General features: G+C 48.9%; 1 protein-coding gene across 1 annotated transcript in view; it reads right to left on the bottom strand.

Moving 5' to 3' along the window:
* The window catches only part of Nuak1 (NUAK family kinase 1), a 67,693-nt gene that overhangs the window by 35,073 nt on the left and 17,641 nt on the right, over positions 1-14,979 (bottom strand). The window contains exon 2 of the mRNA XM_028883620.2: positions 2,655-2,775. Coding sequence (XP_028739453.1) covers positions 2,655-2,775 — 121 coding nt within the window. The remainder of the gene's footprint in view (positions 1-2,654; positions 2,776-14,979) is intronic.

The raw sequence follows: 14,979 nt of genomic DNA on the forward strand, positions 1-14,979 counted from the left end.
GATCCTGTCTGGCTCCCAGCTTCTCTAACCCTGACCTGAAGTCACTTTCTCCATGCCGGAAGTCAGTTACTGCGGGTGGTCTCCTAAATAAGAAACCTGAGAAGCCCATGCCGGGCGCATAGCTGATCACCCAGAAACAGTAGTGTTCACATATCACAGGACTCAGCCTAGTCCATACTACACAGGGCATCCTTCACTTTGGTTCTCTGGTTTCCATAGTAACGGACCCACGTAGAGCAAACCCCTCAACAAGTTAGGAAATTCATTCTCGCCCACATTTGTGTATCTGCTCACTTCTAACATCCAGAAACATCTCCTTCACCGGGCAAGTTTAGCTTTGTTTTTAAAAGCGGATTTCTGTTTTTTCTAACTTTTCCCTCCAAAAATCTTTAAGGATCAGCTAGGATGCCCCACATCTGCATGAACATTCCTAACACTAAAGCCTCTGTGGACCCACTCTATGATGCTCACCTAACTACATAATACTTTTAAAAACACTCAAACCCAAGGCCTCACACCAGGCAAGTGCTCCACCACTGAGCAGCAGCCCAGTCCCCACATAATTAAAACGTTGTCTATGTCGCTTTGTAGTTCCTTGCTTATGATGCAAGTCTTATCCACTGCCGCATATGTAGTCCACTTAACCCTGTGCATAACCAAAGCTCGCCGAACTGCCTGGCCTGGCCTGGCCTGGCTCGGACTTTTCCATTCTGTGGTCCCAGACCAGGACCTGAGACTCATGTCTTCTCATCTTCTAAGGCTGCTGACCAGACGTTGTACTTCAAGGGCCACCAAAGAGGTGTTTGTAAAATCAATACGTAATTGAATAAGTGAAAATTTCCATTTAAAAACAATCCCATCCCCAGACTGTTAGAGATGGTTCAGAGGGTAAGGAAGCACACTGCTCTCCCGACGGTTCAGGGGGTAAGATAGTGCACTGCTCTTCCAGAGGACCCAAGTCTGCCCCAGCCACCACCTCAGGCGGCTCATAATCTCCTGTAACTCCAGCTCCAGGGGATCTAACCTCCTTGGGCACGGCTTTCACATACATCATCTACCCACACAAATAACAGTCATATAATTTAAAATTAAAATTAAATATTTTTAAACTCAATCCTGGAGGAGATCAAACAAACAAACAGCTCCTGGGATTGAAAAGAGCAAAAACGGTATTACTAATGTTGACTTCTCGATAAGAAGTAACAGGGAAAAAAGATGAAGGAGACAGATGAAGGAGAACTAAAAATCTGAGGCTACCATCTTGCTATCTTTACCTGAGACATTTCTATGGGCCAGAAATGAAAAGGAAGTTCATTTTTTAAAAGAAGTTCATTTTTCTGACTTAACAACATAATTAAAAATATTCTGGGGAGGTCTTTAATCCCAGCTTTCAGGAGGCAGAGGCAGGAGGATTTCTATGAGCTACAGACAAGCTAAGGCTACATAGTGAGACCCTATCTCAAAAAAATATATATATACATAAATACTTATTTTTAATTACACAAATACAAATATATTTAAAATATATCTTAGAATTAAAATAAAATACATTTTATTTACATATACTTATATATATGGGAAAACACTGGACTCAGTAAGTTTAAAAGCAGTAATTTTTCATAAGAAAATAATCAGAAATGAATACATAAATGGAGGTCCATAAACCCTGTTTGTAACAACTAGAAATCTGGAGTAACAGTAATGTTTGGCAAAAGAAATTAGACTTGATAAATTACAGTATGCCCCTAAATGAAATATTATAAAGCCTTGTAGAATGTCTTTATGGGAAGTCTTTATTTGACACAGAGATGCATGATATAAAATGATAAAAAGCCAGCAAAAGAGCAACCAGCACGGTATAATCTACCCCTGAATAAAAACCGCACATATAGAGAGAGAAATGAGGTGTTGTTGTTTTTTAATTAAGTAAGAATTATTTGTCAAACTGTGAGTGAAAAGAGAAACTGTTCTTGACTTTGAGGTTTGTTTTTCAATCTCTGCTGTAATGAACAGTCACGGCGTGTATAATATCTTTACAGAATATGAAGAATTACTGGCTGTGGGAGGTTTAGACATTCTGTTTCCTCCTGTAAAGGCCCAAAGCTAAAGTGAAGCTCAGCATTTTACAAGCTTTCCCTGCCCTGTGCTTTATAAACACCAGCTACAAGCTGGACTCCCCTTGGGAAGACTCCAGGGCCTTTTTTCTCCCTGACTCTTCAGCCTCTGAATTTATTTCCAACTCACGGAGAATGACCTGGAGGACCTCTTCATCCGAAGTGGCATCAGTTTGAACAATGTCGATGACGCTGACAATGTACCCACTGCTACTGGCCACCGAGCAAGCAGCCTTTTGTTTTTTTTCCCAGCACACTGGCTTTCAATAAGACAGGTTACTTAGCAACAGCCAAAGTGAAGGAACTGGGAAGAGGAAAAAGGCGCAGCCAGAGATGCTCATGACTCAGATGCGCTGCCCGACATGTATCTAGTTGCATTCAAGGTAACCAAGGAAGAGATAATGCTTGGCTATTTTTATATCATGAAGCAAAATATTTGGCTCCTGCCCAGAAGGGCAATTACCTCAAAGTCTTGGCAAGGCTGCTGTGGTATGTGAAATGGTAACTAACACAGAAGTAGAGGGGAGAGGAATTACTGACCTTCATAAATACTGATGATATGAGGATGGTTGAGGGATGACATGATCTCAATTTCTCGTCTGATGTGAACCATGTCTAGTTCATCCTTAATTTTGTCCTTACGGATGGATTTTATAGCAACCTATAAAGTCAGGAAATGAAACGTTAATCAGAGAACTAAACAGACGCCAATCAGCCATTGTTGGGGTGCGGGAGGCGGGGTGGGAAAATAAATACAGATGTTGCTGGTTGGCCAAACTGACAACACCACAACAGAGCTCCCCAGCCGCCCCTGTCAGGCCTTCACGTGCAACGCCTGAGCTCTGGGTCTGCTTCATTAGGCAGTGGCTGTTTAACCAGGCAAGATTCATTTATTCTAGGAGGCTTGATCCTTTGGGGGTCAAAAAGGGGTCAAAGGTGAGGCGGCTTTGCAGGTCAGTCATTGGAGGGGAAATCTAAGCATTTGATTGGCTGTGAAGCTGCAGTGATGACTTAAAAACAAGCAAAAGTCACTGGGTGGACAATCCCAACCCAGCGCCCCCTCCAGCCCCACGCTCTGAAGACTCCAACCCAGGCTGCGCGCACACATCTCCTTAGGCTTCACATCCTTCCGCATCCTCCTCCCTTCCCAGGCAGGTTCGATTACAAAGCAAAGGGCATGCATGACAGCTTCTCTCTGTGCCCAGCCCCTGTCAGCTCCAGAAGCTCCCCGCCAGTGTCTGCGCCGGGGCGAGCACACAGGCCACGCAAGCCTGTGAAAGGACATCAGACGGAAACAAGCGTCTAATGAGTCTGTCTGCGCACAAACAAGTCGGCAGTGGACAAAAACAGGGAAGCCTCCACCCAACCCACTGCCACACGTAAGCCTGCTTAGCTCCCCAGATGCGCTCTCCCCGGCCTCCATCCTTCCTAAGGCAGTTAACCCATCCCTCTGGGTTCTAAGGCATGGTGTTATCCGCAAAAGAACAAGTCCATGTGAGAAGCAGTCCACAACTAACCACGCGTTGACTACCACAGGTGACATCACGGGCCGCCAGCCCACTACAGCAGGAATGGAGCCACACCTGCAACTCCTGCCCCCCCAGCTCCCACCAACTATAAATAGAAACGCACGTTAATGAAAGCACTTCTACCTGAGACCCGTCAGGGACTGGGAGCCATTGTTACTGGCCTTGGTATGTGCTAGCCTCCTGGAAGCTGGTTGAGCTGCCACAGCTGTATTTGTCCTTACACCATCCCTCTCCAGGATGTGCACTTCCACAGCCCTTTACCTTCCCAGCTGGGGAGCTTACCTCTGCTGTGTCTCTGTCCTTGACCCCCATGCCGGGTGCATGCCAGACCATGCACAGGCGGGCAGAATCAGGTGGAAAGAAAAGGCGAGAGCAGCATGGGAGGGGCAGTAGACCCTAGACTACAGAGTGGTAATGGGGCAAAAGAGAAGAAAGCAGGGCCTGTGAGATGCAGCAGCAGTTAACAGCGCTTTGCAGCAAGGCCTGGAGACATGAGTTCGATTCCTGTAACCCACATTTTGAAAGAAAGGGAGGGAGAGCGGGAGGGGAGTGGAGCCAGCCAAACACAGTGGCTGCTGTCTGTTAGCCCAGCACTGCTGTGGTGACAGGGTGAATGCAGGGAGAGTCACCCTCAGAAAGGTCGTGGCAGCCAGCTCGCCTGGAGCACACAGTGCAGCAGGACAAAGGAGACACTACCTCAGAAAACAAGGTGGGTGGGGGAAAGCATAGCCTGAAAGGCAAAGTTGTCTCTGACCATCACACATGCACTGTGATACACATGAGTACACACGCGCACACATGCACACATGTACACACACATGTATGCACACCCACACACTAAATAAATGAACAAAACTCTTTATTTAAAGGGGGGAGGCACACGCACTAAATGATGCTGCCCATGCTCGCACATAAAGATGATCTCTGGTCTCCCTGACATCCTGTTTCCCTGGGTAATCAAAGAAGGGCACAAGTACAACACACAGGACACACAGCTGGGGATCCAATGGAGGCATCCCCCACCATCCTGGCTGGTTAAAGAAAACTTCGGGAAGATGAACGAGCTTCCAACTTCAAGGCCTCTTGTAACCACAGTGCCAGACTCAGTGCTGCTCAGGCCCCTCATGAGAGGTCCATTCAGTGTGCAGCAGGAAAAGCCGCCTCGGCTTACGTCAGAAGGAAAGCCATGACTGGAAAGCTTTATTTTGGCTGAGTGAGGCCTATATCCTGGGCGCTGATTCCTGGATGAAACAGACAGTGAACACACACAGGCCCTGGAGGATGTGGGTGGCTGCTGGACCAACTTCTACATTCCTTCAAAAACTAAAGATGGGCCAAGGACAGAGGCCACCCCTCTGGCTGTGCAGCAAGCTGAGCTCGGCCTCAAGGGAGCCCCATTGTCACATCACAACAGCAATGCATGCCTGCATCACCCAGGGTCAGAGAAGTAAGGACCTTCTAATCCATAGGAAAATGAGCCCTCTGTCCACTCCCTGCAAGAGTCCAGCGGCAGGCCAAGGGTCTCATGGTGCCACCGCCAAGCCAGTGCTTCCAGCTGGGCATGAAGGGAAAGTGTCCACATTCTGATCAAGCCCCACTCAGTGCGCAGAAACCCCAAGGCTCCACAACCACTAATAACCAGGGCGACTGTCCCTCCAACAAAAGCTCCTTTGCGACGGCAGCACACCTTCCGCTGAAAACGCCAGGGGCCCATTTCTGCTCCCATTTCGAATGGGGGGGTGGGAACTGTGGGGAAACAAAGGCCAGAAACCACTGAATGTAGTGCAACTGCCAGGCAGACGCTGGGTTCCCCCGTGGAGACGAGCCGGCCAGCCAGTTCAAACTGTCACAGCCATCCTAAGAGTCAGCATCCAGCCAGCATCTAACACACAGGCAGGCACTGTGAAGAGCTCTGTGCGCTGAGGGTCTTGGCATCCTTCTCCTTCTCACGGCAGCTTCTGCTTCATGCCTCCTCCTCCTCCAACTGCACAGCCACACTGCTGGCCCTCGTCTCTACCCATCCCACTCCATCTTCCTCGGGACGTCAGCTAACAACTGAGTCTTCTTTCTTGTTTGTTTCTTGCACACTAGGCTCATTTGTGTAGGACCCGGACAGTCAAAAAGTTCCTGTTTTAAAGCTGTAGAGAATGGAGACCCACAACCTCAGCCCCTACATGGGTTTCTTCCTCAAGAAGGAAAAGGGTAAACTGAGCTAGTGTGCAGGTATTATGGGTAAACGCTAGAAACATGGCTCAGTACCCTGGCTAAAACCATTCTCTAGCTGTGTGGCCTTGAGCAGGCTCTGTATCTTCTCCATACCCCAGTGTCCTTATCCATTTGTGAGGCGCTAACAGAATCTGTCTCACGGGTCCTGTAAACACTGCATGTGGGGTGCTTAAGACATGCTTGGACCAGGTAACTGCTCAGTAAATGTCAGTCACTTTTACTCAGAGTCAGTGTCCCATAAGTAGACCCTTCCTTTCTTCCTCAAAGCAAACTTGAACTCCCCTTGGTTCCTCAAGACTCAGTAAATGGAGGTCTTACATGTGGAGACCATGATTGTTTTCCCCAAAGTGAAGACAAGACTGGACAGCACCATCCTGGTCTTGGAATAGAATGTCACCTAAAATGGTATGCTCAAGACAGCTGAAACCATTGTTAGTACAGTGGTACCTGTGTCCTTAGATTCAGACCAAACAGGAAGGCAAACAGCCTGAACCCATAAAGCAACCCCAGGTCACCCCGATTTCCTTCTTGCAAATGCCCACCAGCTAAACAAGGAAATGCAATGTCATCGTGACCTCAGGCATCATCATCTGTGACTGTTCATTCTTTTTGAGCACCTGTCCCTGCCTAGGCCACACACGTAGGAGGACACGTCCATCATGTCCTCAAGGCAAGGGGTGGCAGAAATGCACCAACAATGGGAGAAAATTACAACAAAAATCATGTCACTCCTCTTGTGGCCAAACCATCTACGAGGCCATGTGTGGCGTTACAGAGGAAGCCCCCCTTTTTCCAGTTTTTCAATGTGCATGTCTACAAAGGATTATGGAGAGAAGCAGAGGACTTAGAGCTGATGATCAGATGTCTTAAATCACACATCTTCCCCAACCCCAAATCCACTTTTTTCCAGCACAAGGCAGAGGGCAAGTTTGGGGCAAGGGGCTCAGGTGTGTGTGTGTCTGACACACTGCAGCCACGTCCATAAATGTTCCCCAGTCTAGACAGCACTATGCGACGTATAAAACAGTCTGCTTTTAAATCAGGCCACCTATAGTTTAATGTAGAAACCTTATGCAGTAGCAGCAGGCTTGGCCGTGGGTGGGGCTCTCAATTCTGCTCCGTGCCGACTGCTTGCTGTCAGAGGCACACTGCAGCCCAGCCAATTCCCACCTCTTGTTAAGTATAACAGGCCCAGTCTTTTCTTTGGGGTTGGCAGATTTTCTTTCATTGATTAGTCTCCACACACCACCTGCTGTGCAGCCTGCGGGGCATCCTCTTCCAAGGTGGCTGCTCCATGCCAGTGACAAGCAGGAGAAAGAAAGGCAGAGAGCAGTTTGCACAGGCTTTCTCCTGGCGGGTGGCTTTGGGCAATCCCAGACCTCACAGCTCTGCTCGCTCACCGGTCAATGGGGTGAAAGACCCTGAACATCTGTTCACTGAACGGTAGTGTTCATAGACCAGGCCTGGCTGAAGGATGCAGTGATGCAGACGAGCCACGCCCAAGAGGTCGTTAGCCACAGCAAGTCATAACGTAGGCCGGGCCCCACACGCCCCCATCCTCCTCCATCCTTACACAGTGGCAAACACAGGCTGAAATTTAAATACATTTCCAGAGAGGCCATGGAAAGCATGCCAGTGTACAGCAGACGCTGCTCTGGGCATGAGGGAGGCGCTGCTCTAACCAAGGTAGTGGCAGGCCTCTTCGGTCCCCAGCCCCCTCATAAGAATGGTCACTTATGCACTGCCCAGCATAATACTGGCCAGCAGAGAACATTCTAAAACAGCACCTCTCCAACAAGACATAAATTCTAAATCTAGAAGTAGGGAGTACAGCCTGGGATTCCGGGTTTGTAGCAAGCTGCTCAGTGATGCAGTCATGCTATTCAAGGGAACGCATTTTCAGGAGCCAGTTATGACTGCCTGTCTTTAGTCCTGACATAACAACATTTGCAATAACTGACGGTATTTTTTTTTTTTTTTTGCAATATTGCAGATGGAACCCGAGGCCTTATGCATACTAGGTAAGCACTCTTGAGCTGCTCGACCCACCCTATTGTGTTTATTTATTCATTTAGATACAGGGTCTCCCTGAGTTGCCCAGACTGGCCTGCAAATAGGCCTATAGCTCAAACAGACCTTAAACTTGTGATCTGCCTGCCTCAGCCTCCTGGGTGGCTAGGATACTGACCTTTGCCACAAGGTCAAACTTCTGATGGTGTTCCTAGTGAGAGCAATAACTGACATCCATAGATCTTATTTCATTTGGTCCTAACTACAACATTTGATAGCCAGACACTGAGCCTGGAGACTGTTGACTCCAGACGCTGTGGATACAGGTAGAATGAACACTAGTAAGGGCCGGGTACACTGGCACACGCCTTTAATCCCAGCACTCCAGAGGTAGAGGCAGGAGGATCTACATAGCAAGTTATTGAGTTCCAGGCCAGCCAGGGCTATACAGTGAGACCCTTTCTCAAAACATTGAAACAAAAGAAAACTTTAAAAAAAGAAGAAGAAGACTGACATGGCAAATGACCGTGTTGAAGAATCCCTACGTCTCCGAAGGCTGGTGAACGGGTCTCCTCGGAAATGATGGTGAAGGGCTTTGGACTGAGGTCTCTGAAGGAAGGAAGCCTGGGGGCGTGAGCCTCACAGGAAGGGGCCTGTCACAAACACCACTCAGAACTGGAGTGCATCTAATCCCGGCAGGGCCAGCTGGCAGCCCCTCTGCCATTTACAAGGTGTGATCTCACACCTGCCACGTTCCAGTCCCACGTGCCACCAAAGGAGCTGCGGGACACTGCGTCAGAGGCAGCCTGGTAAGCATGGTCTTCTCTTCTTACCAAGGGGTCGGAGTCCACAGTGGGGGAGCAGCAGCCCCACAGCCCAGCCAGTGTCTGGGACTCTCACAGCACGACAGACTTGAGGGCAAAGCCCTGCAGGCTCCATATGGGCCACACACACCCAAGATTTCCCAAACCACCAGAGGGCCCCTATTCAAAGGTCTTTGCCTGGATCATGATAATGCCACCCAGAAGCCTATGTTGCAACCCAAACCCTAATCAATTCAGTGGCCCTCTGCTCCGCTCTGAGCAGCAAGCTGCCAGGCTTCAACAGGCCACGCAGGGCCTGTGCCAGCTCTGCCTGAGGGCAGGAGGCTCCTCTGCCTTCCTCTCTGGCCTGTTTATTCACGTTCCAACATGGGTGTTTTTGCAAGCAAGGGGTGGGGAGAAGCCAAGAATTGTATGTGTGTACCCTAAGGCAGCCCACCACTGCAAGAAGTTCTGGAAACTACAGTCCTCAACAACCTGTCTCGACCCTGTATTATCTATAACTCCCATCAGAAACAAAACGATTCCTCAGATGATTTCAATTTTTCTTCTACTACGAGAAACAACGTGCTCTAGCTCCAGATTTTAAACAGCAAAGGTTTGCTCTCTCTGGCCTGGGCCAGCTCAGAGCAATGATTGGGGACATCTTCATCTGCTCAGTCAGTCCTCACTCTCCTGTGCCCACCCCATCCACCCTTCCCCCTCCAAGGACTGTGCCAAGTATGCCCAGAGTGCAGTATCAATGTTGCAACAGGGGAACTGAGGGCCAAGACATCTCAGCACAGATTTACACTCCTTGTATTAGGTTTATAAACACAGTTAGTGGTCATGGCTGGCCTGGCAAGAACCAAGAGGGGTGAAAAGAAATCACATGGAAAGGCAGTGCCAGGTGATCATGCCAACAGCGAGCAATGGGCTGGCCAAGACGAGTGGGCAGGGTCTCTGAACCAGTGGCTGTCAAGGGTGGGCAGTGGACGCCCCAGCTGGTGAGTGGAAAGCAATGCTAAAACTCAGGAGTGGAGGTGGGTCTGGGGGAGACCCGGTACCACAGGGGTTTGTTTTGGTTTTTGGAGGGTTTTTTTTTTTTGGGGGGGGTCCTTGTTTGTTTTGAGACAAGGTCGCCATGGCTGACCTGGAATCCACCACACCAAAGACTTTATATCTCAGGTGATTTACTATACTCTGAGGTGTCATTGACCCTGCTGGCTCTTACTATTCTGTAGTTTATCCATAAGTCACATTACACATTCAATGACCGACAGAGGTAATGAGCTGCCCATGTATACAGAGGACGATTAAAAGTGGGCTGCTTCCTGCAGGAAGCCAGTGGCCCGGATAATTTACCCCCAGCACATGGAAACTTTGCTGCCAAGAAACAGTTCACTTGTCCTGGCTCAAAGCGAGCCTGTGGATGACGCAAGGCCACAGAAGCCAAGGCGGGCGGGTGTCTTCACGGTCTGCACATGGCCTGAGGCATTGAAAACCTGCTGGTGACATCAGAGATGCTAACTCTGACATTGTCGGATCCACAAAAGCACTCCAAATACAAGGCTGGGGGCTGTGCCTAGAAGCACCAAACTGCTCTTTATTTTTAGCTGTGTACATTTCTGAAAGCCAGACACACCAGAGCACAATTCTGCATGCAACTGATTTATTTTTAGTGCATGTGTGTGGTGTGTATGCATGCTTATGGGGGGCGGGCCACATGGGGTGGATACCTGTGTATGTGTGTGCACATACATGTGGAGGTCAGGTTGCCATTGTCCTGCTCGGTCGCTCTCCATCACAAAGACTGAGGCAGGGTCTCTCACTTGAACGCAGAGTCTATGGCACCGGCTAGTCTAGTTTGCTTACTTGGAAGATCTGGTCTCTGTCTGCTGTGTGTTGGGAACACGGGTGGACCATCACACCCACCCAGCCTTTCACAGGATCCAAACTCAGTTTCTCAAACTTGCACAGCAAAGACTTTCGTATTTACTAGTCCATGTCCCCAACCCATGAAGTGTAGCTGGTTTTCTCCCAGGTGACAACTGTCCTGAGAAGAGGTAGAAGGGATGAGCCTGAGGTTGGGTGAGCCTATAAGCTGGAAGACCTCCATCCCAATCTCTGGTCCCTTGCTGCCGTTTACAGCAGGGTTTCAGTAAGTCAAGGCTGGACAACTTGTATTTATGAACTTCTGAACCCAATCAAGTTCCAGCCGGGACGGCCAAGAAGGCAGCATCAGTGCTCAGGCCCTGCCAGTACTTCCACGAGCTTGCTGGAGAGGTCCTGGGTAAGCAAGTCCCATGCTCTGTTTCCCCATCTGACAATGAGGCTGACCTCAGGTCTAACCTCAGGATTCCCGGACATCAAATCAGGCTTTAGAGGATGGGGCAGGGAGAATGTAAGGCATAACCATGGCATCCAAAGCAGACATCAGACCTGTAAGGATGGTAGGATGGCCCATGCCCACCTCCCTACCCCACAGATGAGGAAACTGGGTCCCAAGGTAGTTAAAGGATAAGCCAAGGCCCCCAAACTTAACAATAACACACAAGGGAGACTAACAGCCCGAGCAGGAAGTCCTGGTAGAAACTGGTGCACAAAGGCTTGTTAACATTTGCATGTGAGGCAGGCTCCTGTGGCAGAACTCTTGCATTATTAACAAATTAAGAAAGAAAATGGTAGGCCTGTCTAAGCACACTGGCAAAACAGGAGTTGTTTCCCAGCCTGGTGCAGGGCTTCGGCCTCCTAATGTCAGGTGAGGCTGGGTGCAAAGCCGGCTCCAGTTTCGGAGGCCTGGCCTGCTGCTATCAGACACAGCGTCTACTGGGGCCGGGGGGCCATCATAGCTCCCTTCACTGCAATGCTTTTAAATATTAACTTTACATGGCAGCTGAATCGCCGACACTGGAAACAAACAATCAGCCAAGGACACAGAAGACCTAAGAGGCCAAGTTCAGTTCCAATGAGAAAGGAAACTAGTCTACTGCGTTCACCTCGGCTGGGGATCTGAACAAAGTCATTAGAGTCATAAGATGGTGAAATACAACAGGCAGAAGCAGAGGACTGGCAAAGCGGACCTGTGTGCCATGGAGCTACAGCAGAGCATGGCCACGTCTTGGTATGGATGCAGGGGAATGAGCCAGGTGAGCAAGTTAGCTACAGATGCTAAAATGCGGGGACCCTGGTAGAGAACACGACAGTTAAAGGCTTCCAGGGACACAAAGCCATTCCTTCCAATAGAACTTTATTCTCTATCTTTATCATGGATGATCTTACTGATAAGTAAAGGAAAGATTTGTCAGAAGTTATTTTTATCCTGGCAGAGCTCCTGCTATTAGGAAAAGTTATGAATAACAGTTATGGTGTGCAAGGCCATAATATAGTGGGAGTGGAGATGTCACAGGCTTCTGTCTGTCACCTCAGCCTCACCCTCTGGCCTCATCAGCACCTTTGTTCCTTGCATAGGGACGCCCTTACTGCTCACTATTTGGAATGAATAGGCTGATCCAAGTTCACACCCCTTACAGATCTTCAGGCTTCTCAGCTCCCTAATTAGCGCTCCACAGGCTTACCTAAGGATGCTCATGACAACACCCTTCTGGCTACAAACAGTCCCAAGCAATGAACCCCATGGAGTGTACTCCTCTTGGGTTGGCATTTCCTGAAGCCCCACTCAGTGGAGACTTAGCCAGTGTTACATCCTTGGTTTCCCACCCGTGAGTAAATTGAGAAAGGGATCTGTGATCATCCTAGGGACTCTGGGAATGGCCTGGGTTGAGAGAGTGTGATCCCGTCTCCCTGGAGGTCTGTGCCTGTCATTTTCTCTGCCAGGATCCTTCCACAGTCTATCTCTGCTAACTTTTCCATCTTGCCAAGGACTCTGCATCGATCTGGAGACATGGTCCTGTGTTGGAAGCCTGGGTCCCCTCCCATCACCTCCATCACCAATATTCATAAACTCTGTTCACACTGAAGCCACCTCTACAGCATATCCAAACCAAATCATAGCACATCCAGGATGGAGCGAGTTCCCAATACACTGTCCATACAGAGACTTGCTGTTAAGATGTACTCTAAGAGTTTTTAAAGACAGGTTAAAACAGACAAAACTTTAGTGGGTCACCTCATTCCACCAGCCCACACCTCAGCCACCGGCCACTGAGTCTTCTACTACATGGCTCTGAGGTGCTGAATCCCCAGTTGCTCCCAAATCACTTGACGGTGGACTTCCCATCTTTCCACACTCTGGAAGGTTCAGGCTGACTCACAGTAATTGCTAACAGTGATCACAATAATTACCAGTCATCAAGCTCTTAGTGGATGCCTAGCCTCGGGTACCATTTTGTTAAATCTCTCAGCCTCTCGCTCATTAAAGTCTTGCAACAACATTATTATGCTTTCTCAGGGAAGATAACCAGAGCCTGAGGGAGGGTAGGGAACTATGGTACAGTTAGGAACAACTGGTGAAAAGTAGAAATGTATCTCACTAGGAGACTGGGGCTCAGGGGATAGATAGCTCAGCTGTCAAACTGTTGATGAGTGGTGGCGGTCTGGTCAGGGAGATGAGCTAACCAGCACACTTCAGAGACACTCAACCCAGAGCAGTGCCTTCATGGCAGCCCTTCCTAACAACCAGGCCCTCCCAGCAGAACTGTCAACCCAGCCACCGGGGCCAGAGGCCTCCCAGCGGAGCCCCACCAAGCTGCTGCCTGATGTACCACACACACAAATACCAATGTCCCCAGATGTCCCCAGATGTTCTCCATGTAGAACATTTGGTTTGAGACACAGCTCTCCTCTCCCCTCCAACTCTTACATCTGTTTAATGGACTCCTTACAGTTCAGCTAAAACATTCTGGAGCAGACATCTGAAGCCAGCCTGTCTCTGATGGGAGCACCCCATCTGTATTGAAAATGAAGAAGGAAATAAGACAACCAAGAGCTAGGCTCTAAGCAGGTCATAAAACGTAAGCTATGTACAGATAATAACGCAAGTCGCTTTCAAGTCTGTTTCTGAGTAGATCTCAGAGTTAACCTAAGACTGATGCTCCAACAGACACTGGTCTGGCCTGCTAAAGAGGCCAAGTGCTGTTTCTTATCCCCTTACAACAGCTGTCCAAAATTCTGTCACTTGAGCAACATAGATGATTGCCCTAAGGGAAGGACTATTTTTTTCTGGTTTCAATTTTCCAAACAGCCATGGCTCCTTTTCTCCCAAATCACTTACCCCTTAACCCACAATCTAAGACACAAGTAACAGGTAGAAAATAGGAAATGCTCATGACCTTGAGTCATGACACCCAGTTCAGCCACATGCCAACCAAGTGATGACCCCAGGAGCCCTGCTCCCCACCGCCGGCTCATCCAGTGATTCAAAAACAGACTTCATTAGATTCACTCTCAGAACCGATACAAGAGTGGACCATGACCCCCAGAAAAGCCACCCAAAGAAATGGCCCAGAATCCATGCACTGGGTGGGCCCCTGCAGACACCCATGCAGAGTGTCCATGTTAATGTAATTGCAAAAAGTTTAGTCACAGCGAACAATAGAGAAGCTGGACACATGGACTCAGAAAGAGCCTCTCTGACAGAATTAAGACATGGCAACTACAGGGATGGGGACATGAAGTACTTGCCACACAAGCGTGAAGACATGGGTTCAGATCCCCAGCACCCACATAAAAAGCTGGGCACTGTGGCTTGGGTCTGTAGCCCCAGGACTGTGGAAGTGGAGACAGGAGGATCCCAGGGCTGCTGGTCAGGCAGCCTAGCCTAATCCATGAATTTTAGGTTCAGCAAGAGACGCTGTCTCAAAAACTAAGGAGGAGGGGGCTGGAAAGATGGCCCAGTGGCTCAGAGCCCATCCTGCTTTTGCAGAGGACCCACACTTTGATCCCAGCATCTTTATCAGGCAGCTCACAACCACCTGAAACTCCAGCTCCAGGGCACTGGACGCCTCAGCCTCATTAGGTACCTGCACTCACATGCACAGACTCAAACTCGCACAGGAAGGCACCTAACATCAACTTTGACCTCCACGTGTACGTACACACACACACACACACACACACACACACACACGCACACGCACACGCACGCACGCACGCACCTGCATATATGCATGCACACACAGACAAAGATACACATAAAGTTTTTTGAGACACATCCACTAATGTTAATCTTTAACTCCTCTGTCTCACGAACATTCAGGATTTGAGCGGGTCATTTCTTTTCCTATGAGAAAAGGAGAATTTCATCCTTCAAACAGGTCACAAAAAGAGGAATACAAGTTG

The sequence above is a fragment of the Peromyscus leucopus genome, chromosome 18 (assembly GCF_004664715.2).
Source record: "Peromyscus leucopus breed LL Stock chromosome 18, UCI_PerLeu_2.1, whole genome shotgun sequence".
NCBI lineage: Eukaryota > Metazoa > Chordata > Mammalia > Rodentia > Cricetidae > Peromyscus > Peromyscus leucopus.